Genomic DNA, 23,300 nt, shown 5'->3' with positions numbered 1-23,300 from the left:
TTGCGAAATGAAACGGCCCTGATCGCAATGCCAAGGCGCAAGCTCGATTGTAAAAAAGAATGAGTTGCAAGAATTAGGGAAACCTTTTTTTTTTCCTCCAAAAATCTGATCAGGTCAGCCCGCTCCGGCAGGTCGTCTGATTGGTAACAAGATGAAGATCCCCAGCCTCCGCAGTTGTGCAGGATGGCTGAAGAAAAGTACAAACTTACCTACATGGTACAATTTATTAGGAGCACAAGATGCGCCCACTTGCGGATAGCGTCCTGCCATAAAAGTAGAGTCCCCCTGTCATTCTCACCAGATGGACTCGCCTAGAACGGTGACCAGCCATCCATTCATATAAGTAATAATTCTGAACTCGAGAGAGACCCCCACTTTGATCAGTTCCCCCGCTTGTCACGTATGCTTGTTTCGAGCTATAAATTCATATTCAAAAGAAAGTCATTTTTTTGGTCTCGTTTTGTTTTTCATCTTGCCGACAAGGTATAGATATTTCGTTATACAGATGCTCTCATAGCGCATGTTCAAGACTTTAGAGTGAGCATTATTGTGTAGCAATGGACTTGGCCGTTTCTTTAGCCTCCCATCTGAAATCCGTCATCATGCGAAGAAAAACAACATCGTTTGCTCCTGGTATTCGTATCTTGCAATATGATCCAGCAGGCTGTGCCGACCGCCCTGCAGTCGATTGCGTCTTTCATAGTCCACATTTCCCAGAAGTCAGTGACTCTTCCTAGTCAACTCAGAACTCAGTAAATAGATGGCCGTAGCTGAAGTTGTTAGTGATCAGATACAACTCGCAATTTCTTCTTTTTGGTTCTGGCACTTACTCGTCAGGACCACCGGCATGGCCGTAGCCATCCGGATCTTCAGCATATCTATCAAACTGGCTTGCGTCGCCCGTGCCAGCCTTGACCGGTGGTGTGTATGGCGCGTCAATGTCCTTTCTAGCCAGTCGATCCCAAGTGACTTCTGAGAACCAAGGGTGATTCTTCACATCTGCGGGGCCGCCGTAGAGGTTACCAAGCCTCTTTGTCAGGTCTGCGGTAATGAGTCGCTCGAGAAGATTTTGGGCATCGGCATTGACGTACGCGGGATATTTGACTTTGCCCTTGAGAATGTTCTCATATATTCTCATTGGCGAGCCACTATCCCAAAACGGTGTGTAGCCGCACAGCATTTCGTAGATTAGGATACCAAGAGACCACCTTGTATCAAATCAGCTACAGATATCCGTACAAGAACGTCGCGATTTCTTACCAATCTACAGACTTGTTGTAGCCTTTGTTGGAGACAACCTCAGGGGCTAGATAATCTGGAGTGCCACAGAGTGTCCATGTCTTGTCTGGGACACGTTTGGCGAAACCAAAGTCGGTGATCTTGAGATGCCCGTGACGATCAAGTAGCAAATTCTCCGGCTTCAAGTCTCTGTAGATGATGTTTTTCGAATGCAGATACTCGAGCGCCAATGTAGCCTCGGCAGCATAAAACTTAGCGACGGGGTTCGGAAACCGCTATTTGACGTATCAGCACGCAATATTGGAGGCAACATAGGTAGGGGCGTGTGAAGGTAGCTTACCCCGGACTTTCTCAGTAGGGAAAATAGCTCACCACCCTCAACAAAGTCCATGACCATGTAAAGGTTCTTCCAGTCTTGAAAAGTACCCCAAAGGGTTATGAGGAAGGGGTGCTTGACGTCGCTGAGCATGCGGCGCTCGTCATTGGTGTGCTCAACCTGCTTCATCTTGACAACCTGTGCCTTTTTCAAAACCTTTATGGCGTAGAAACGCTGGTTGTGCTTAGATTGAACAAGATGAACTCGGCCGAAACTACCGGTGCCGAGGGTTCTGAGTATATCAAAATCGGTCAATGAGTATTTACCCTTTGTGGTGCGAGGCTGGGATATGGAAGCCTGCTGCTGATGATGGCCTTGGTGCTGCTGCTGCATCTGCTGTGGCTGCTGATAAAGAGGCACCTGGTGATGCTGCTGCTGCTGCTGCGGCTGCATTGCGGCGCCGGGGACCGGATGAGCCTGCTGCTGCTGTTGTCGAAGACGCTCGGGGTCGGTGCCAGGGCTTTCACTGGCAGCATGGAGATTCTGAGGGACGAGGTTGGCGGGATAGTGGGAATTGGGATAGTTGTTGTTGTTGTTGTTGGTAGCGGCAGGATCGGGCTGCTGCGTGTTCATTAGGTTGCTGATGGTTGGGAGGTTTTGGTGTTGGAGGGTCCCTGCCCCTCCGTACGCTGGATTCATCTGAGGGTGCTGTTGCTGCTGTTGCTGCTGTTGCTGTGGGTTGCCGATGGACTCGCCAGCAACTTGCGCTTGCTGCTGGGAAGTCGCGGCCGTCGAGGCTGGAAGCGCGTTCGCAGGCTGCACGGCGCTTTGGCTGGGCGGACTTGCCTGAGAGGCGGCGGCGTTGATGGTGGCAGCGCCGACAGCCTGGCGGGCCGAGTCAAAGGGCTTCGAGTTCGTAGGCGTAACAGGGCTGGTGGGGCTTGACGACGACGGATCAGAGGTGCCCTCTCTCGTCCTCTTCTTTTTGAGAAAGCCCAAGCCAGGCATGTGGCGACGGTGCGGGTGCGCGGTTTGGTTGTTTGCGGGCCTGTGTGAAGGTGAATTGGCTCTTTGCCCTCGAGGAAGCGAGCGCGTCGTCGGGCCGGTCAATGGCACAGCACACGATTGAGTTGAATCGGGCGGCGCGCTGCAGCAAAGAAGAAGAAAGGAGGGCAAGGGCGGGCAATCAGCAAAGCGGGGTGATGTGTGTGTGTGTGAGAAAGAGAGGTAATTATTGTAGGTAGATGAGAGCTTTTGGTGGCAGCGCTGGGCCGGGACGGGCAAGTATCCTTCTGGCTTGGGTAGCAAGCTGAATTGGAATTGGGCGCGGACGACGAGGGCTGCGGGTCGGGAGATGAGTGCAGAAAGTGAGGCGAGCTCGAAATTCCAAGTACCCTTGACGATTCGACGGGCAGAGGCGAGAAAATGAGCAAGAGAGGGAAGCCAAGAGACGAGCCGAAAGGTTGACTGACTGACGACAAAATGGTGTTGAAGGTGGAGGAGAGGGAGATGCGGGGGTGTCGAGCGGTACCTGGCGGAGCCGCCGAAACCCAGGCAGACTGCATGTACCTTGCGTCGTTGGTAGCTCTCCAAGCTAAGTAGCACTGCTTTTAAGTTAGCTTGGTCCGCCACAGCAAAGCGGCAGTACTTGGCACCACCACCACCACCACACGAGGCTTTCCGGATGAGGCCTTGCAACACTGGCGGTTGCGGTCGTGACTAGTTAGCACTCTGAAGAGCTAGCAATCGGACGCATGGTCGTATTTTTTGCATTCATGAATGTATTTGATATTATTGTCATTGCTATTGGGAGCCCCGGAATTAAGACATCTCACCCTGCGCGCTGCCCTCTACGGATTGGCTGACTGTACTTACCTGGGTAGATATGGATGAGTAAGTACCTAGCATCTAGGTAAGGTACTTGACTCGAGCATCTCCAAAAGACAAGAAAAGTGACCAGGTAACAAGTCAAAAGAGAAAAGAAAAATCACAGCAGACGCAATACGGGTCAAATACTTCAGAGAAAACAATCAAAAACACGACGAGCTTTTTAGCTGTCTCCTTCCTTGTCACCCTGCAGCCACCATGCCCTGTAGGTACTAAGGAGGTGGTTGTAAACTTGTTCCTCCATGCCGCCTCCAGCCACTGTGCATCTCAGTGGAGCTTGTCTACGGTAGCTCCCCTGCAAGTGGCACGCCATCATCCATCCGCTCAATCGCGATCAAGCATGAAATGACAAGATACGAGCAATATTACCAACAGGAGCCGAATATAACATCCGGCTCTTTTGAACCCCATCCTATAGCTCAATAAGGTTGCCACATTCCTCCTCCCCTCCTCCTCCACAGCCGGAATTGGCCGTCGAGCCCCAGTCCTACCCGAAGTCTTTCTGTGGGAGAGCCCGCATTCCCTAAAACGGCATCTACCTCGAGCTACTTGTTGCTAACACGCGATGCATACGACGGTAGCTTCCACGAGTTTCGGAACGAGCCTGGGCCTTGTCAGGCTGATATGGCCTGAATCATCATAAAAATGGCATGACGAAAAGGAAAGAAAAAAAGAAAGAAGAAAAAAGGAAAGAGAGGGAAAAAGGAAAGAGAGGGAAAAAGAAAGAAAATAGTCCTGCCTCTCGCTATCTGGCCTTCGTTGCTGCTTTTTCCGAGCATCACTGTCTCAGTCTTCATAATTGGTTCTCTTGGAACATGCCATGGTGGGGTTGCCCACGCCATGTATTATAAGCGCCTCATCCGTGTCCAGCAGACCGCATGCTACCAGTACTGAGTAGTCATTTGTAAAGGGGAAAACGAAAAGGGCGACTTATCAGCACCCCATTCATGAGTGAAAACTGGGCCAATTACTACCAGTGTCAATGACCAAGCCACTGCATGGCTGCGCGTCAACCTGCACCTTACCCTTCATGTAAAGCTGGCCGCTGTCGGGATGCAGCAATTGTTCCGAGTCAACAAAGAGCTCAGCGGGCACCTCGACATCAGATGTACCATGGATCCCTTCAAACTCGCGTGTTGTATGCCATGCGCTGCTGATGGCTGAGCCGAGGGTCCTTGGGCGTGCTATAAACCCAAGTCTGTACGAGCCCTTCCCCTTCCGGCGATAGCAAGGCCATCCCGTCAAATACCGGGCATACCATCCAGCAGCCTTCTTGGCACTGAAAACAGAAGCATGCACAGCCTGCTGCCAACCGTGGAAATGCTCGGTTGGCATGTCTTCTAGAACGCGCAGCTGAATTATCCGTATATGTTCACTCTGTTACGCTGCCTAGGTATAGCACCCCTCAAGATCACTCTCCGAACACCCACTATACTGGGCACAATGTACCCTTCCTACAAAATGCAAAATGTCACAATAGCATTTGACAAACTGTTCGCTTTTGGCTCTCCTCCCAGGCTCCGACAATGTCAGCGACAGAACAAAAAGAAAGACAATCTACTTGGACCCATCGGCTTCCTACCACACTCACACGCAGCAGCCGTTTCCTTGCCTTAGAAGCGATGGCTGCGGTATTTGGCACGGTAGGCGGTGAAGCCGACATATGCACCGCCAACGGCAATGAAGAACAATATGACCTTGGTGAAGAACCAGGTCCACGAGCCGCCGCTCTGCGGCGAGGTGAACGAGTTGTGGCCGCCGCGGTTGTTGTTGGCGTTATTTTGTGGCGACGACGAGCCGGGGTTGGCGTACAAGTTGTACGTCTTGACCGAGACAATGTCATGGTTGTCGCTGAGTTCGCCTGTCTCGGCGCTGAAACCTAGGTACGCAATGTTGGGCAGCTGCGGTGGGTTGTTCACGTCGAAGCACGTCTGCCACTCGTCCTCGTTCTTGTACTGCAGCTCCAGTCGCAGGTACTTATCTTGAAAGTACGTCAGCCGCAGTTTGGTCGGCACCGATGCGTGTCGGATGCCTCGCGCCGAGCAGCCCGCCAGCTCCGCGTCCTTGCCGTCGTTGTTCTTGTCGTAAAACTTGCTGCCATCGCTGTGCATCGCCATGACGTAGGGAAAGACCACACCGGGGCGGTTGTTCTTGTACGTGTCCACAAACACGCCCAGACCATCAAACTTGTCGGTGCTGCCAAAAACGGTCCCCATTTCGCCGCGCTGGCGCGTCACCCACATAGCGAAGCCGTCGCCAAACAATTGGTTCTTGCCCGAAATCTTGAACTCGACCTCGACCTCCCAGTTCGTCGCCGTCAGCGGGACACGCGAGAAGAGCCATCCACTTTGGGAGGGACGGTCCGAGGTGAGGCGCACGTAGCTAAAAGGTGTCCTGTTAGCACATGTGAAATCGTCCGTGGCGGGCCAAGGAGCAGGCCAGCTGTAAGACGTACGAGTCGGTGCGCACAATTGTGTCGCCGCCAAAGTCGAACCATCGACTCTGCATATCCGAGTCGAGATAAGGCTGCACCCCATTACCTGTTAGCATCCTGCCGTATCGTATCATCACGTGCTTCCATATCCTTCACGGTGACCGACCTGCTCGAGTGTATGTGTTCGGAGCTGTAAACGATACCAAGTTAGTAATTTCCCGCCAATTTCCGATATATACTCGCATCGCATCACGAACCGATATGCGTCGCATGTCATCCTGAGCCTGGACACCCCATGCCAGGGCTCCGACAAGCACGGCCGCGACTGAAGAGTACCACATGGTTGGGGGCGGTCTATAAGTTGCCAGTGCAAGATGTCCAACCGCGTTGCACAACTGTTTCGATTGAATTCTCCTGTTCGAAGTCACAGTAGTATTCTGCGATTGGTTTTCGTTCGTCCGCAACCTTGGGTAGGTCCGGGCAGCTCTTGCTGGCGTTGGAAGAAAAAGAGTGTGGTGGTTGAAGTGTGGTCGAGAATGGTACAGCCCCTACCTGAGCTACAGCTCAAGGTCGGAGATCTGTCCCAGATCCACCAGGTTGACCTGTCCGAGCTGGGTTTCCCCGCGATTTTGCCGACAGATGGGGCTTGTACTGAGTACAGTAAGAATACCGCTTGATGAGGTATATAATACATATAATAATGTGTAACAGAGTAGAGAAAATCCTTTTAAAAAGAGGTATTATACTATTTCTTAGAGTCTCTATTTTCTGAAGAATCTATATGGTATTGCTTACGTACTTAAAGCTTGTTACATTGCGCAGCCAACCCTGGCACGCGAGAATGTACGAGTATTTTAAGATAGCTGCCACTACTACAAATAAAAAAAGAGCATGTACATTTTTGGGTTCTGTTCATACCAGTCGCCTAATAAGTACTCAGTACGGATACAGCTGTCCTCTTTATCCGTCCTTACTAACCATATGCCAGCCTTGCGCCACACTTACACTAGCCACAATAGACGCCACACTTTTTTTTCCACGGCTTCCTGGTCGCAAGCTTCGTTAAGCCGTCTACCATGTCCGCCTTGACCTTCACACATTCATTTGAGTAATTCGGTCACATTTACAACCTCGCAACAATGTCGGCAGACTCTGAAACCGTGAAGAAGGCTGTTATGAAGCAGGTTCTCGAAGAATCCAATCTTGCTAATGCCCGTACTCTGATTGAGGTGCGTCGCATTGATTTTCCTTTGCCTGGTACGGACAGGCCGTTCGAAACTCCCGGGCACTGACCGCAACCACAGAACGTCCAGATAAACTGCTTCGAAAAGTGCATTGCCAAGCCCGGCGGCTCCTTGTCCAAGAGCGACGAGTCTTGTGTCACCTCCTGCATGGAAAAGTACATGGCCGCCTGGAACCAGGTCAACGCGGCCTTCATCACCCGCGTCCGCCGAGAGCAGGGCAGCCTGTAACGAAAGCTGCCGCCGAGCAAGAGCGATTTGTACCATTAGAAGGATCGGACGATAATCACGAACAACAAGAAACGCATGCAGGGCTTTACCTGTCGAGCTTAGAATGGAAACTCGAGAATTGGATACCATAATGGGCTACTGTTGTTGCCGCTGACAAGAGAAGCGGCCTGTATAATACACGATGCAGCTCCTTTGAGCCATTTTCCCGGGATATATATGCGCCTATAGATTCGAGCTGCCGCCTGAAGCTCAGATGGAATTACAATTTTTCCTCAACAAAGAAGAGGCTTGTCAGGAAGAAAATGCGCCGCCTCAAGGGTATAAATTGGTATATATGCTTTTCGTGTATGAACTGTAAATGCCTTCATGGCACAGGAGTGCCCGCTACTTTAGCTTCCTCCGCGGCACGTTTTCTGGCCAAGTATCTCTCCTTGGCGCTCGAGATTTCGCCCTCCGTCTTGCGGCTCTTAGATGCCCGCTCCAGCTCCTGCTTCCTAGTCTCTTCTTCGTCGTATGCGCGCTTCATCGACTGTTCCAGCTGCTCCTCCATCATCCGCGACTGGCGTTCCCGCATGGCTTGCCGTCTGCTGGCCTGGCCTGGCACGTGGTTATCCTTGCGCTCGCCCTCGGCCGGCCTATGCTGCCGTTGCCCTTGGACGGCCACTCTTTTCTTGGGATCCAAGTTCAGTCCGCCACGGAGCAGCTGTCTCTTGTCTACCACCTGCCCGTCTTCATTCACGTCGACTGAAGCTCCCTTTTCGTTCATGGCTCTCGCACGCGCCGCTTGCGCCTTGTCGTCGTCATCTTCCTCTGCATCCTGCTCATCTGCGACCTTGGTTCCGAAATTCTTGGCCATCTCCTCTGCCGCCTTGACGGACTCGGCGTGGCGCTGCTCGTCTTTGTCTAGCAGCTGGCGGTAAAACGCGGACATGCCACCCGCCTTATTCTTCTGGGCTTCCTCCTCTTCTTTCTTCTTCTCTTCTTCTTCTATGCGTCTGTTCTCCTCCTGTTGCTTTTTATATGCTGCCGTCACGAATTTTTCCTTGTCGGCAAACTCGTCGCCTTCAGCTTCGCGCTCCCGCGCAATCTTCTTCTCCTCGGCAATCAGCAGATCGCGCTTCCGCACGTCGGCTGCCTGTATTAGATTCTTCATATATTTCGGCTTCTTTTCGACGTCTTCTTTTGTCGTCTGCTTCTTGGCTTTGAAAGAATCGTATACGTTATCGTATTCATAAACGCTGGCGTCCACCTCGGCCGCGGCCACGGCATTTTTGCGCGATGCGAGGGAGCTCGACAGATCGCCAAACATTGCATTGGATTGTGATTTAGCATTGAGCTTCGGCGGCGGGCCGTTGGCGGCGAGACCGGGTTTCGATTTGGACTTGCGCGGGGCAGAGTCGTGTTGCAGTCGCGAGTCGCCGAAATCGTCGCTCAGGTCGCCGCCAATCGCTTGAGCTTTGGTGCTGAGATCCCCATCGTTTGTATCGGAGTCTGAGTCGTCACCTCCAAACATGGGCTTGCGGTGTGGTGTAGCGGACTTGGAGACTCCGGGCTTTTTGAGGCTCAGCCCGAAGGCGAGTGGTTTGCTCATTGTCGATCTGCTTGCAGTGCGTAGAACGACTGCAAGTATTGTATTTTCTCCCAAGCTGTATGAATCTTGAGGGGAATCGATATAAATAAGTTCGAAGGCTCAATCACCAGGCTGCCGCCGTGACGAGTTCCGGGAAGCTCTCGCGTGGTCGTTGAGGAATTCGGGTCTAGGTAAATAATAGGTGTTTTCCAAAGGGTAGCCCGCATTACTTCGCAAGTACTTCGAGGTATCGAGGGTGGAGCTCGCCACCTAGACTGGCGGCACCTAATAAAGCACATGCCGTCATTCACACATTATCGACATCACGGAGGCCATTTAGTGGCATATAAACTATATAAATACTATTAGAATTTACGACATGCTCTAGTCTTCTTTGCTATTGTTCAAATATGCACAATCTGCCGAACGTGCGCCATGAGCACCCAAGTAGCGGCCGCACAGAAATAGGTTACAGCCCGCATATGGCTACGGTTTGGCCGTACACGCAACTACAACATGAGGATATTTCAGTTTGAAAGCATGGAACTTCAGGCTGACGATAGACTTGACCGACCTTGGTCTGCTATCATGTTCGCCAAAGGGTGCAAAGGCAGCGTCGACCATATGACTCGGATCAGTCAGCTTTTTGCCCCGCGCCATCGGCAACTAACACGATGGAGATCGGCCGCCATCCGGGCTATTGCGTTGTCCTCAGTGATTTTGCATCTCCTACATCTATCAACCTGTAAACCAGCACGACATCGAGCAGCTCAGCTGTCACTCCTCATACATACACACACTCGAACCCTACTATATTACTGTGTATTAAGGTTCATCCATAATCTTGCTCCTGTCTGCCGTCAGCTACTCGCCACCTCATATGCACATGACCTTGGACATGGAGATGTGCAGTACATGTGCAACGATATTATCCCCTAGCGGCGGGGAGCAGCTTTCTGAGAAACCGCCGCCAGACCAGCGCAGGGTCCCTTGTTGCGGTAGGATCATATGCGGTGACTGCATTGTGGTGCGTATTGCCGACGTCTCTTTGACAAGCACTCGGTAGTCTCATGAACTGACGGTAAGGGTCTTTAGAACAACGCCCGTTTTGCAGCCTACTGTCCCTACTGTCAAATATCCAGTGAGCCCAGCGCACTACCACAAGGCCTCAAAGCGCCTCCTACATACCAGCTATCACAAACAAACGCCCAACGCCAACGCCAACCGGTCCCCTCCTCGCCAGCTATGTACGACCCACCACCTCACAAGGCATGCCACGCCGCCGACGACGAGAAAGCAGTCGCCGACGACACGCTACACTTTCTCAACCACGAGCATGATAGTATCCTCTCGCTGTCGCTGCGGTATGGTGTACCACAGGACGCCCTGCGCCGCGCCAATAACATCAACAGCGACCACCTGCTACTAGCGCGGAAAACTGTATTAATCCCAGGCAACTTCTACAAGGGCGGCGTCAGCCTCTCCCCGCGGCCCGTCGAGGGTGAGGCTGAGGAGCTGCGCAAGAGTAAGATCCGGCGACTCATGACGTCGTGCAAGCTGGTCGACTACGGCGTGGCCCAGTTGTACCTCGAGCAAGCGGGCTACAATCTCGAGCGCGCCATTGACAATTATTTCACTGACGAGGCTTGGGAGCAGGCACAGCGTGACAATAATAGAAATAAAGCAAGTTCCAGGCCGTGGTACTTCAGCAGTAGGAAATCATGACAGTACAACATATTCCTAAGCAGAATGTTGCAAGATATATATAGACATATATCGTCTCGTTTAATTTATTATTTGCACCGTATTTAAAATTCCAATATGCTTTGCCAGCAATTACCCTGATCTGTGGTATTTTGATCGCCGTGCACGAAAACGCCGTCAATATTCCTCCTTTCCAAATATTCACCCTCGTTAAACTATGTACATAGGACTCGCTGATAAAATAGCCATCATCAAAAAGCCGATCTCGCACGGATATCAGAAATCTTTCGCTCAATTTCGCGGACGGAGCGGTCTAGTTCTCCTGCAATCAGTTGCTTCTTGTCATTCGGCAGGATGGCGAATCGTTCGCACAGATCTCCATCTATCACTCCCTTCACTGGCGCATAGTAGCTGCGATACATGAGATGATCTCGGCCAGCAAGAGGCGCATCCTCTGTGCGGAGGTGCTGCTCCAGGCTCTGGAAAAAGTCGGCGTCTTCACGGCTCACGAAAGGGATGAAGACCCCAATAGTTCCCATTATACCGCTCCAAAGCAGGACATCTTGCCCTCCGACTACCAAACTGGTCTTGTTGATGCTGGTCAAGATGTCTTGCGTAAAGAAATGACACATCAGCTCCAGACGATGCTGTGTACCATGTAGGTAGTCACGAGCATTGACCAGATGCAAACCAGCCTGATCTTCATCCGCCTCCTCGCTGGCTTTTGCGGGGCTCCGAACAATAAACATATTACCGAATTTGTCACCGCCTGCAACTGATTCGTAGTCCACCATGGTTGTGCATGTGCTCCATCGAGCAATGCTGTCATCGACAAATGGAATGAGCTTATTCGAAGCAGGTTTGTAGACAACAAGTGTCACGCCCTGCTGAACATCGCTAACCACAATGCGGCTTCCTTGAGTATTGAGCGACACGATTTGTTGTGGTACGACTTCGGCCTGAGCTTTGCGAAGTAGCTGGCGCATACCCAAGTCGTACATACGCAATGTTTTGCCGATACCTGCTAACAATTTGCCCTGAAAAGGCAACAAAGCCATTGCTGGTTCTTCGATCTTAGTCTTGTGAATGAATTCAAGCTCGCGGCCCGCGTCTTGGAAGCGATATATGTATATAAACGCCTCTGACGAGCTTCGCGGGTTGATCACCATATCCTTCCCGGTGCCCACGACCAAGAAACTTTCATTGTCTTGGCTTGCAAAGCTAACAACAGCCGCACTCACGGCAGCCTCATTATTTTCAAAATCAACTCTTTGCAGCACACCTGATTCGTCCGACACTGGGTCAACTACGCTGATGCAAGATGCCCAGCGACGGTTGCCTCTAGGATGACCAAATCCTTCAGGTGGTAGTACCCTGGCGTCGCCATTGACGGCGGCAGGGTCGGCCAACAGCTTGGCCTGCAGATCTGGGGGGAGCGTGTGATTGTCTGCTTCTATTGTATAGAAGAGGGGCTCGTCTGGGTGCTTGACAAACGTCTTCGGCGTGTATGTTAGTGGGATCGAATTCTGAATCAAAGTCTCTCCCAGACGGTCAATGGAGAAGATTCTGTTAACTCGTTAGCATTGTCCAGCGAGAGTCTCGTTTGCGGTTTTAAGCAAGAAAGTGAAGTGCAGATCAGTAGGAACAATTGGAATAAAATGCGTAAACCTCATCGCCAGTGGCTTGGGATCCTTAAAGTCTCATCATGCAGCACATTTGGAAAGAAAATGAAAGAGCGACATCTGCTATCTTACCTCAAAGACTGCCCTTGGATACCGACCACACCATCTTCGCACTGTTCGCTGCTGAAGTTCCAGCCCCATTCAAGGTCAACGTAGCTCAACGGGGTGATCTCAAAGCTGTTTGTGATAGGATCGGCATATCCAAGCCAAGGACGGGAGCTTAGTCCTAGAACGCATGTTCGGCCGCCGACAGTAACCTGGAATAGTCGAACTGGCTTAGGCCCTAAGAATTTTTGCCGCGTATCAGTCAGTTCTCCAGTAATCTCGTCGAGGACGGTACGAAGATAGACACCAGAGTGAAGACCGATGTGCAAGTAAAGTGTTGACCCGCCAGATGATGAGTCATCCATAGGAATGATGGCCAGAGATGTTGGTGCAGCAGTCAGCGCTTGGACTGACTTATTCTCTAGGGTTGTCTCTGGGTCAAGACTTAATATACGGACGGTAGCATCGTCACAGCCGACGGCAAGGAAGGAGCTGCGAACACGACCTTCGGGGACCTCGCCAAGGCTGAGGGCAGTGACGGTACCGAACATCTCCTTCTTCTCGTCGTATTCGGCGAGAGATCCGTCGGAGTCCATCTCGAAGTAGACGATTTCGCCAGAGCTAAGGGCAATGGCTACTTGGTGTGCGTTTGTCGATGCTGCGACGATGGATCTGTGCTGAGGGGCTGACCACTCGTTGACGTTTCCGTTGCGAATATGCCGAATTCCCCTGGGGTGCACCTGAATGAGACCGTTTGCTCCGAGTAGTTGGGCTGCAATAGTGGGAACACTGGTTAGGAAGCCCGAGTCACTGACTTCCTCGACGGTCTCGCCAATGCTGAGCACAAGTGTGCCGTTGGTAAAGGACAGAACAATGTAGGCATCGTACTGCTCATCGCTATTCAGCTTGAGGGTCCAAACCGCGGAAGGAACACCGGGAAGCTCAGATGCGACAATTTCATTAACTTCCAACCCATGCTTGAGAGTTCGGAATGTGCTTCGAGCGCCGTTACCGCAAATAGTATAAATCTGAGGAGCATCCTCTCCCGTGAGATTGGCTACCTTGCAATCAAGTAAAGGGTTCATGGCAGGAATGCTGTCGACGAGAGCCAGGTTCTCCGCCGGTCTGGGATAGAAGTATACAGGTTCGTACGCAGCGAGCGGATCGACAGGGAAGTCCTCGCTCGAAAACTCCAACTCCTCATCATCATCACCGAGTTTCTCAAATTGGTAGAACGCATAGTTACCGAATTGACTGGCAACATATAAGAAACCACTCTTCAAAATGCAGAGGCTTGTGGTAACTGGCACGGTGTCGAAGTACTTGATCTTCATGCGTTGAACTTCGCCAGTCGGAGCCCCTTCCTCATCCTCAACCATATCAATTGTGATCTTGAATAGATCACCGTCGTCAGTTTGTAATAAGAAAAAGAAAGCACCAGCACTTCCTTTGAGCTTATGCATCACGCCAGCCACAATATTGCGTTTTCGGGAAGGATCTTCGGTGGCGCCTCGCCGCCGAGGGATTGGAACTCGTAAAGCATCTTGGTTCGAATGGCGGTATGTGATATTCTCCTCACCACAGACCAGAACGCCACTGGGGCCATCATTGCCCCCTGGTACTTGAAAGAGAAGAGAAGCGGTCGGGTCGACTGGGTCTGACCATTTTCGCACCACGTGGTTCAGTCCAAGGTCCAGTTCGTAGTATACAAGTTGAGTCTCGACCTCGGACAGTGCTTCCCCCGTGCTGTCTTGGTCTACCTCCGTGTACTCAATCTCCAGGGCAGCAAAGACAGGGTTCGCATAGCCGACGTCGAGGGCGGTCATGGCAATGACTAGCACGCCAGGTTTATGTGCTTCAAGTGGAGAAGAAATTGTGAGTTCTGCTTGTGAGTTGCGGTTGAGAACATACACAAGCTTATTCTTCTCGATAGCAGATACCAGGCAAGCTCTTCCCTTCGGATCGCATGCCAGGTACTCGCCGGGTACAACTCTGCGAATGCCCGTTTTGCCATAGGTTTCCATATGGAGACGGCTAAAACGGTTCGGTGCGGGCAAATATTCCAGAATTGTGATTCGACCAGAGTCTGTAGCGAGGATAATATAATCTGTGCCTTGTTAGCCCATGGTGCTCTGGGGCAAGAGGTTATGGTGGTTGCCCAGTACTAACCTTTGTTGCTTCCAGCGAGTCGAAAAACCGCAATTGAACGCAGGATTCCAAAAATATCATGTGATAGTAAGGGAATGACCTTGCCTTGCGCTGGATCAGGACGCAGAAGAGTCAGCCGGGAGCCAGAGCCGGTGACGATGAGCTGCTCCTTTGTGCCAGCAAACTGCCCCAGAACTGCTTGGACGACATTGGTTGGCGGCTGAATCGTCAGCGAGTAAAGGAACATGTTGGAAGTGGTCGCCATGTTCCTCTCTGGGCGCAATTGAGCCTGCGCGGCTTAAGCTTTGGTAGGGGAGTGGGCGTTGGCCGCAGAGATTCTACATTCGTCGTGAGATGCTGTAGGACAGCCTCCGCAAGAATTATTCAAAAATGTTTGGGCTGGAAATGGCGATGGCGATGGAGGAAAGTTAATGCGGCAGGCCGAGTGGGTCGCCTTGTGGTGCCTACTCTGTGACTTTCAGAAGTCTATCGGACAAATTCTGTGTGGTTGCGTTGTTCGAAATAGGTACAGAGAAAAAAATTAGATGATATGGTATAACTTAATTAAAACTGAACTGTTCTATCTTTAATTATTAAAAACAAATGAGTAGGCGAAATTCAAATTTTATGCTCTGTCATCGAGTACCGAAGTGGGCCGAGACCTCTGTCCCCGAGCAAGTAGTCTGCGTAAAAACACCTGACAAGTCAATCGTTCACAACGCAAGCACATCAGGGCCCGGTCAGTCTTGCGTCAGACCAACAAGTATGGAGCCGTCTCTGCGTCGTGCGGCACAGAGCCTCTGCGGCCAATGCTCTACGGCCCTTCGTGGGCGTTTAGCTCAGGGAGGTGCTGCTAGACAGCTCGCGGCCATGTCAAGCCTATCAAAAACTACAACCACTACCTCGAACAAACAGGCGATGAAGGTAGCAACTGCGGCAACGCCGGTAGTGAGGGAGTACTCCTCGCAGTCTGCGCCATCGTTCAGCTTCACAAACTCCGACAAGCCTCCTACGCCTACTTCCGTCAAGCTCTCACAGGATGATCTCTTCCACTCCTTTACCGACTCTCCGGTGCCTGAATTTCGACGTCGCGCCGCATTCATGCGCCAACATGCATACTGCCCCCACCCAGACCACAAGCCTACGAAGATTTCGACGCTTCCCGAGGGCGAGCAGCCTGAAACGGGTGACATGGCTCCTGCAAAGGTTGACTTCGAATGCCCGGACTGTGGCGTTCCTGTCTACTGCAGCAAAGAGCACTGGATGGACCATTATGAAGAGCATCTGAAGATCTGCGACACCCTGCGGCAAATCAACGAGGATGACCACGATCTGCGTTCCGGGAGAGTCTTTCACGAGGCCAACTTGCCCGATCTCCAGCTTGACGATGCTGCGGTGAACATGACGAACTGGGACACGTTTATGTACACTCGCGAGTTCAATGCTGTTGATTCGGATCGAGCCATGCGCCAAATCACCCGCCTTTTGACCTACCCGATCACAGTCGGCAGTGTTCTACATGAGCTTAGCCCCTACAATATCCAAAGCGGCGGGCGTCTCACTACTGAAGGCCTGAAGAGTTTTAGTGGTGCGTGTTTCCTACTAATATAATCCATCACGCTTCGATGTGGTAGCTAATTCTAATAGCTCTGAGGTATAACCTTCACCCCGGCCGTTCTGGACGTGGAGCTACGATTCAAACACTTCGTCCGGAGCCCCCCCCTGTCCGAGTCTTCGTTCTGGGGGCTCGTGCGGAGTCTTCCCTGCCTCGATCTACCTGGGTGCAGCTGGCTCATCTATTTCCCGAGTCTCGACTACATCTAATAATGATTGGTCCCGAAAGCATGGCTAATCGTGACGACGAGTTCCCTCTGCCCGAGCGTACACCTTCCAATCCATTTGGCGCGATTGTCGAGGATAGAGTCTGGTATAAGATGAAGATTAGCACGATTGTTGACTACTATCACACTATCCACAAGACTGGTCACTTCGCACCATACGATCCGTACTTTGATTGCTTCGTTCTGTTTCATCCCGGCCTTGGCCACCCCGCTAGCAGTCACGAGTGGGAGGAGACCCTGCCTCTCCTTTTGGAGACCAAGGTGCCTATCATCAGTACTGGCTATACGCAGCAGGACCTCGATCGCGACGTGGCATGGGTGAGAAACAAGTCTCGGGGTGAATTTGATATCCTACTTGAGCCTGGCGAGAACAGCTTCAGAAGTCTGCGATGGGATCTCAATGACGCCGACCCTCAGGATATCACCTGTGGCAACTGGGGCGTGTGGGCATTCCGTGGCAAGAGGTTTGTTTCTCCTCTATACATCGCTTCTATCAGCATCTACTAACATATTTTCTTTAGATATGAGACCACAACCAAGGACGAGTAGAGTAAGCGTGGCGCGGTAAGGCTACCCCATCACCTCATGTAATCTTACAAAGTAACATGTAACTGTATGTACAACAACTAGCAGAATAGACCAAGCTCCAAACATTACATACTTAAAGATTGATTTGGTAAATCTACAGTCGAGTGATGTTCAACTAAAGTGTCTAGTATCAGTCAACTGGTACAAACAGACTCTTGTGGGGACTCTCCCAAAGCATGGCTTCTTTGGCGGCACCAGTCCACTACAGCCGGCTGTGGCGATCCACTGAAGCTAGCATAAGGGACACCAACTTCATCGACACGACCTACGACTCCCGCTTCGCGACGATACCAAAAGACGCTGACATCTTGATCGACCGATATTGGTATGCGGCTCAGGTCATCGCAGTAGCGTGACTTCCGATGAGTAGCGCCTCCGTGGCCGCGCCGCCGGCGAGGCTGGCCGCCCCGCGCACTCGACCCTCCTTGGCGCAACAGCAGCGAGAAGGTGCGGCAGCCGCTGGCGATGGAAGACGGGCAGAGAAAGCAGTATCTATGGACCCGTTATCAGACAAGGCAACGCTGATGCTCATCCGTCGCGTCCTCTGCTCCCAGAAACTGAGTGAGAAAGGCCGTGACGCGGTTCCACCGATCGAGGAGCTGCTTCCCTCCTTGACGAGCCGAAACGATGTCGACCTGCAGCTGTATGCATTCCTCGCCATCGTTATACGCGAGTCTGTGCAGGTTTGGTACAATAAGATTACACCCGATGAGACATTTGTCGCGGAGGTCCTGCAGATAATTGCCCATTGTAGTAGGGCTCTGGAGCAGCGCTTCAGGACTTTGGATATGGAGAGCTTGATACTAGATGAGATACCCGACCTGCTGGACAGACATATGACTGGTAACTATGATAGAATGACACGGTGGAAAACTGCATCTGTCGCTGACGATTGATAGCGTACAGAATAAGCCAGAATCCAATATCGCAAGAGCCAGTACCTGTGAACCCTCAGGAAGTCTACCATGCGCTTTGCCCACTGCCTCAGCTCTCTCCTGTGCCGCGGGCTGGCGATGAACAGGCTGTCGAGGAGCAGATGAAAAATGAAGCTGCGTACCGTCAGCTTTTGGTGCAAGCCGTTCTTGCTATACTATTGCCAACGGAGGATTTGGAGAATCCCTGCCTGACCGCTATTGTCGGTCAAATCTTTTCGGAGATGATTGTGGGCAATCTCGTTTCTGGCAAAGCATCGCAGCCCTGGCTCCTGTATGAAAGCATTTGTATTGTGGCCAGAATTCTTGGGGAGAAGAAGACAAGAGTGACGCAGAGAATGGTCTCTGGCCGGCAAACGGCCCCAGTCAAGGCCAAGGGCAAGAAAGAGCGCATAAAGTGGTCGGCGCAAGCCATGTTCCTGACCCTGATCCACTTTGTGGTGACGATATTCTCATTTGTCCGGCTTTTGATAACAACACTTGTTGCTTCATCCTCACTACCGCTCCGTCAAGCGGCGGTGTCGTTCTCAAGCAGCTCAAGAGACAGTGGACCGAGCAGCAATTCACACGACGATGACGGCCATGACAAGCCTTCCAAAATCCCAGTTCTCGGTTTCAAGGTGTGGCAGTGCGTGGGGAACCTTATTCAGTTAAACTCTCGCATGCCCTGGCTTTCTGGTTTTCTTTCGTTTGTTCAATATCAGGCTATCCATGGACCAGGAAGGCTGGTAGGCCTGAATAGCCCACTTGACCGGTAAGTCGCTGTTTTAACTTGTCATGATCGTTACTCAACCCATCACCGTCCTTTCTCCTGCCTTCAAGAACCTTTCAATATTCGCTCATATCCCGCCTTCCACCAACGTCGGGGGATCTGGATACTGGAGCAAGATATGGACGACCAGGGTCCGCGTCGGCCCGCCTGACGAGGGCCGACCCGAAGCTGACCGACCCTGGCGCTGGCCAAACCCCAACGCAGCCTGGTGCGTTGGGTTTCCACGCTCCTTCGCTGCGACGTAAAAGCCATTCATCTTTGACGCCATGGTGTGGTAATAGAACTAGGCAACGAGTTTGCGCGCTTTCTGGATGGAGTTCGCAATATGTTGTTAGTTTCAACGCCACTATCCAATTGCAGCACAAAAGTCGTGTCCGGCCCTACGATTGATCAATCAAGTGGCCCATCCCAACGAACCATCCAACCACGCATCGGAATCATCGAGTTTACGCGCCGAGCTTTACAGGGGTCTACGCCGCTCATGCAACGTATCTGGGACTTTTGCATCACCAGCTCCTGAGTGAGCACTTCTTTGACTAGAGTGATGCGACACGACTATTATAGCGTTCGTCGCCTTTTCTATTCATATTCGCGGTCACTCTCTCTCAGCCGTGCAGTGATGATGGTGTCATCGTTACATGTCGCTGTTGTTGGACGTGATGTACAGTGCGACAGTGGCTGTGAGCGACCCATATCGGTTCGTCTCAAATGGGTTGCTTGCGGCTAGGAGTCTGCTGCCCACGCATGTACAAGGCACGCCAGCATTGTCGGGCAAGAAGTCTACATGCGCGCGTGTGCTGGGCAGGATATCTGCTCCCTGCACGAGCCTCTGGAACGCATGACAAGGCTGTACGACTATTACACGATGACATGCCACCTGAAAGAGTACAATCTCTCGGGCAGTCATTACTCCGGCATGTGGAATCATTGCATCTTGCCCGGATACGGCAACACCTCATAGTACTCCAAGAAGCACCAGACTTCAATCACACCACGCTATCGACTTGATCATCATCTATTTGTCGTGCAGGCACGCACACACACTCTCTGATTATCGCCCCCCCCCCCCCCCCCTCTCGCCCCTTCCCAGCCACTCACACTTGGCAAAACAAAGAAAAGACTGAAACTAAGCGTGATATCAACTAACACGGGAGGCTTGCCTCTGTGGAAAAGGCTACTTTCGCACTACATTCAGCAAATGTTCTCGGTGTCACACCTGCCCGGTGTACTGCGTACCCTGCGGGGCGTGCTCTTCCCCAACAACGCCCCCGGCCAGTCGACCCTTGCGCCTCCGTCATCTGACGACGAATTCGCGGCGCTACGCAAGAGAGCGGCCTCTGCCCTGCTAGACCTGTTGCCGACCAGTGTTGCCAGGGTCTATCTGGGAAGAAAGACGGGCCTTTCTACTGCGCAGGACAGTGACACGGTGGATAGCATGGAAGGCCTGCTCATGGTTTTGAATGACGAGTATTGCAACAAGCACCTGATGTATAGCGTTCTGGAGCTGATACTAGTTCGCCTTATGCCGGAGCTCAACGAGAAAGGCGTAGGCGAGCTCTGGGAGGAGAGACTCGGTTGATGAATTTCTGCATTTCTTGTGACATTTCGGTCATGCCTGCTTTCCTAGTTTAGACATATATAATGATACCCACTCATGTAATAGGGATGCATCTTCACTTGGAAAACTTTTCTGGCGTTTTTTTCTCGTGGTATCGAGCCAGCTCGGTGCCATTGTGACAAAAGAAATAACTGACTAAAACGGAAAGGAAGAATCGGCAAGATGCCCAAATAATGGTGGATGTAGGAAGGGAAAAGTCCAGTCTCCCCGCGCAAAACCTGCGTGTCCAAGAAGTTCGTCGCCGAACGGTCTGTTGCCAGACTTGTAAAGAGTTGCCTCTCAATCTTCGATGTCTTGAATTGTCTTTGGACCTTTCTCCGCCATCAACTGCCAAGAAAAAAAATGATAAATACAACCATATCGCTGGTGGCCTCCATGTACCCCCCAAAGGGGACCTGCATACGGAGGATCAATTTCTCTGAACGCCATGTGAAGGGAAAAATCATAAAAAAAGAGAATCAAAACGAGATGAATAACATAAAAAAATAATAACATGACCTGATGGAGGCAAAGAAATGAAAGTATAAGCACCTAGACAAGGTGAACCCGTCGCTGTCATCACCCGTTGAGTATGCTCTGGTCGTTCAATTGCCGTGAGCCCCGCTTGTTGTGATCAAGTCGGCGTCTCCTTCTAGGATGCTTGTCAATCCTCTCACATCAGGGTGAGAAAACTGGTTCGGATGTATATGGAGCTTCCTGGTGAGCTGCATGAGCGCCGAATACTCATGATCAAACTGACCAGACTGGCCGAGGTTTTGGAGATAGCTCAGCAAGGTCGTCGCCGCGCGCTGAGCATCCTCTGGACTTGGCGCGGCCCGGGATACTCCAGCACCGCCGTTTGATTCCTTTCCATCGAGACGCCTGCTGGGAATGGAGGCCATCGTTTCAGCACCTGGGGACTCTTGTTTGCACACGGGTGGGATGTTACGAGGCGTCATCAGCACTGGGTCGGCAGCGCCGGAATGTAATTGGTTGGTGTAATCTAAATCCATCGGTCGAAAGTGCTCACTCTGCTTCTGCTCAGACTCAAACTCCGGGTCCAAGGGGAACGTCGAAGAGTGTCCGCCAGGAGAGTAGCCGAACGCACCCACAGGGCTGATGAGCTCCGAAGAAAAGGATGACGTGGCGTTGTCCGTGAGTGAAGTCTCCGAATGGGATGCAAACTGGCGGTAGGTGAAGCTATACTCACCACGGGACCGTAAATCGTCGTCGCTCGGGCTTATAGATAGTGGCGAAGTCTGTCCCGATGGCGACGAGGGTGAAATGCTCTGAAAGCGAGAGGATATCGACAGCTTTTCTGGGATACTAGGCTCAGAAGCCCGTCTCATAAGCCCCACCGTATCGATCGAATATCTTTGCTTAAACTTATTAAGCCAGGATGGTGTCAATCTGTGCAGGATTGCCTGGTGATTGGGGCTGCCACGAGCATATTGATACGCTCTATCCATGATATCTGAATCGCTCATTGGGATCCCGCGTTCTCTCTGTCTCCGAATATAGTTGCCGAGGGTGCGATCGAAATCAGGATTCTTCCCATTAGCGCGTTTTCCGTTGGGATCTTTTTCGATTTCGCCCTTGAGGTACATCTCCTTGTTGCGCAGAACTTTTGACACAGTGCTGAATTCCAGCATGTTAGATCCAGGTTCAGTTCAATACCGCAACGAAGTCATACCTTCTTTCCACTCTGAATACCTGCCCAATGTCCGCCTGCCTCGTTTTGGGATGCTGCTCGTGGTACAAGCACATATCCCTCTTCTGTTCAAAGGTCAAAGTTTTCCTTGTTTTCTCAGGAGGCTTTGCTACGCTCATTGCAGGCATCGTCACGGGAGCTACCGTATTAGACGAAATAGAATAGCCGTTCGGTTGAGTATGCGTCAGCTCACTGGGCCATGTTGTTGTCGTCAACATAGGCAGATGCTGGTGAGCGAGAGGTCCTGCATGCGCGATCTGTGGATGGGCTAAAGTCGTAGGCATACCCGTCAGGGGCTCTGATGACATCGCGTGGGGCATGTAGGTTGAAAAATGTCCATATTCGTTCAGGGGACTATTCGCGTAGGGACTTTGACTGTAGGGGCTTGTGTTGTGCCACGGGCCTTGTGGATATGTGGCCGAGTTGATCATGGCATCGTTGCCGGGTAATTCGTCCGTCTGATTAGTCTCCGACTTCATGTTATTTGTTGGCTTGCTCAGGCTTGTTGAGAATGCAACTGTCTGTCGACACTGTTAGCATATTGAGACGAAACCAGAGCCGAATCTCAATCCGTAGGACCAATGAACAGTATCAAGAGTATTCTTACATCATCAATATTGTTCCACCAGAAAGAGTATGGTACAAAGCAGAGCAGTGCTCGGAAATGCGCAAAGTCGGAGAAGAGGTTCCGCAGCTCAGAACGTCTGCAGCGTGCACCCTCGATTCTGCTCCAGCTGTCCCTCTCTATATCGGCGTGCTTTTAGAGCTTTGGTCAGGTTGAAGCAACGTGGATTTTGCCAGCGCCTGGACAGTATGGTCCTGAAACGGTATAAAAGGACAAGAGAGAAAGAGTGAATAATAAGGCAAACGATGACGAGGGCTGTTGGCCACGGATCTCCTACACTATATCTTATATTGCGATAGAGATCTTATACTTTTCTGTTGGTCGGCGGCAAAGTCGAGGGATGCGCGAGATGCGAAAACGTACTATTAACGGACAGTGGTGTCGAGCGAGAAATGATGGAGCGCGCAGAAAGACAGGCTCAGAAAGAAGCAACACCAAGCTGGCGCTCAAGTCCAGTGCTAGCGACCTAGCAGTGTAGATGAGCCAGGCAGAATGAATATCAGAGAGTTGCAAGGTAGAATGGAATACAACGAACAGGCGTGACGGGAATACTTGTAGGAAGGGAACGGGCGCATGTTGGAGAGCAGACAGCTGCTGATGTACATGCACGAGGGACCCCGGCCTAAGCCATATGCCTCAAGCCCTTCCGGGGTGCACCACGATGATAGATGCAGGGGTCTGGCCTGGGAGAAGCTCAAAGAGTACCGTGGGAGGAGCCCAGACAGGAAATGGTGTGG

The 23,300-nt window shown here is 51.6% G+C and overlaps 9 protein-coding genes across 9 annotated transcripts; 4 read left to right on the top strand and 5 right to left on the bottom strand.

Annotated features, from left to right (window-relative positions):
• Positions 1-742: 742 nt before the first annotated feature.
• V2A60_005391 (cAMP-dependent protein kinase catalytic subunit TPK2 domain-containing protein) lies at positions 743-2,563 on the bottom strand (the record flags this gene model as incomplete). Its single annotated transcript, XM_083256703.1, has 4 exons — positions 743-770; positions 831-1,208; positions 1,261-1,514; positions 1,580-2,563. 4 exons carry the CDS (start codon positions 2,561-2,563, stop codon positions 743-745), a joined length of 1,644 nt encoding a protein of 547 aa, XP_083112829.1.
• A 2,492-nt stretch (positions 2,564-5,055) lies between these two features.
• On the bottom strand, positions 5,056-6,217 carry V2A60_005390 (concanavalin A-like lectin/glucanase domain-containing protein; the record flags this gene model as incomplete). Its single annotated transcript, XM_083256702.1, has 4 exons — positions 5,056-5,824; positions 5,898-5,968; positions 6,043-6,066; positions 6,134-6,217. The coding sequence occupies 4 exons, from the start codon at positions 6,215-6,217 to the stop codon at positions 5,056-5,058; spliced, it is 948 nt and encodes a 315-aa protein (XP_083112828.1).
• Positions 6,218-7,015: 798 nt separating this feature from the next.
• Positions 7,016-7,348, top strand: V2A60_005389 (protein translocase subunit TIM13; the record flags this gene model as incomplete). The annotated part of the gene is made up of 2 exons (XM_083256701.1): positions 7,016-7,105; positions 7,181-7,348. 2 exons carry the CDS (start codon positions 7,016-7,018, stop codon positions 7,346-7,348), a joined length of 258 nt encoding a protein of 85 aa, XP_083112827.1.
• A 364-nt stretch (positions 7,349-7,712) lies between these two features.
• V2A60_005388 (coiled-coil domain-containing protein 55-domain containing protein) lies at positions 7,713-8,939 on the bottom strand (the record flags this gene model as incomplete). The annotated part of the gene is made up of 1 exon (XM_083256700.1): positions 7,713-8,939. One exon carries the CDS (start codon positions 8,937-8,939, stop codon positions 7,713-7,715), a length of 1,227 nt encoding a protein of 408 aa, XP_083112826.1.
• Positions 8,940-10,163: 1,224 nt separating this feature from the next.
• V2A60_005387 (uncharacterized protein) lies at positions 10,164-10,643 on the top strand (the record flags this gene model as incomplete). Its single annotated transcript, XM_083256699.1, has 1 exon — positions 10,164-10,643. One exon carries the CDS (start codon positions 10,164-10,166, stop codon positions 10,641-10,643), a length of 480 nt encoding a protein of 159 aa, XP_083112825.1.
• Positions 10,644-10,873: 230 nt separating this feature from the next.
• V2A60_005386 (CPSF A subunit region-domain-containing protein) lies at positions 10,874-14,762 on the bottom strand (the record flags this gene model as incomplete). The annotated part of the gene is made up of 3 exons (XM_083256698.1): positions 10,874-12,188; positions 12,377-14,456; positions 14,519-14,762. 3 exons carry the CDS (start codon positions 14,760-14,762, stop codon positions 10,874-10,876), a joined length of 3,639 nt encoding a protein of 1,212 aa, XP_083112824.1.
• Positions 14,763-15,367: 605 nt separating this feature from the next.
• On the top strand, positions 15,368-16,887 carry V2A60_005385 (zinc-finger of mitochondrial splicing suppressor 51-domain-containing protein; the record flags this gene model as incomplete). Its single annotated transcript, XM_083256697.1, has 3 exons — positions 15,368-16,085; positions 16,145-16,802; positions 16,860-16,887. 3 exons carry the CDS (start codon positions 15,368-15,370, stop codon positions 16,885-16,887), a joined length of 1,404 nt encoding a protein of 467 aa, XP_083112823.1.
• A 215-nt stretch (positions 16,888-17,102) lies between these two features.
• Positions 17,103-20,209, top strand: V2A60_005384 (PXA domain-containing protein; the record flags this gene model as incomplete). The annotated part of the gene is made up of 4 exons (XM_083256696.1): positions 17,103-17,251; positions 17,297-17,769; positions 17,826-18,486; positions 19,804-20,209. 4 exons carry the CDS (start codon positions 17,103-17,105, stop codon positions 20,207-20,209), a joined length of 1,689 nt encoding a protein of 562 aa, XP_083112822.1.
• A 623-nt stretch (positions 20,210-20,832) lies between these two features.
• On the bottom strand, positions 20,833-21,879 carry V2A60_005383 (uncharacterized protein; the record flags this gene model as incomplete). Its single annotated transcript, XM_083256695.1, has 1 exon — positions 20,833-21,879. The coding sequence occupies one exon, from the start codon at positions 21,877-21,879 to the stop codon at positions 20,833-20,835; it is 1,047 nt and encodes a 348-aa protein (XP_083112821.1).
• Positions 21,880-23,300: the final 1,421 nt, after the last annotated feature.

The sequence above is a fragment of the Cordyceps javanica genome, chromosome 3 (genome assembly GCF_051103115.1).
Source record: "Cordyceps javanica chromosome 3, complete sequence".
Classification (NCBI taxonomy): Eukaryota; Fungi; Ascomycota; class Sordariomycetes; order Hypocreales; family Cordycipitaceae; genus Cordyceps; species Cordyceps javanica.
This window is presented reverse-complemented; position numbering and strand designations above follow the sequence as displayed.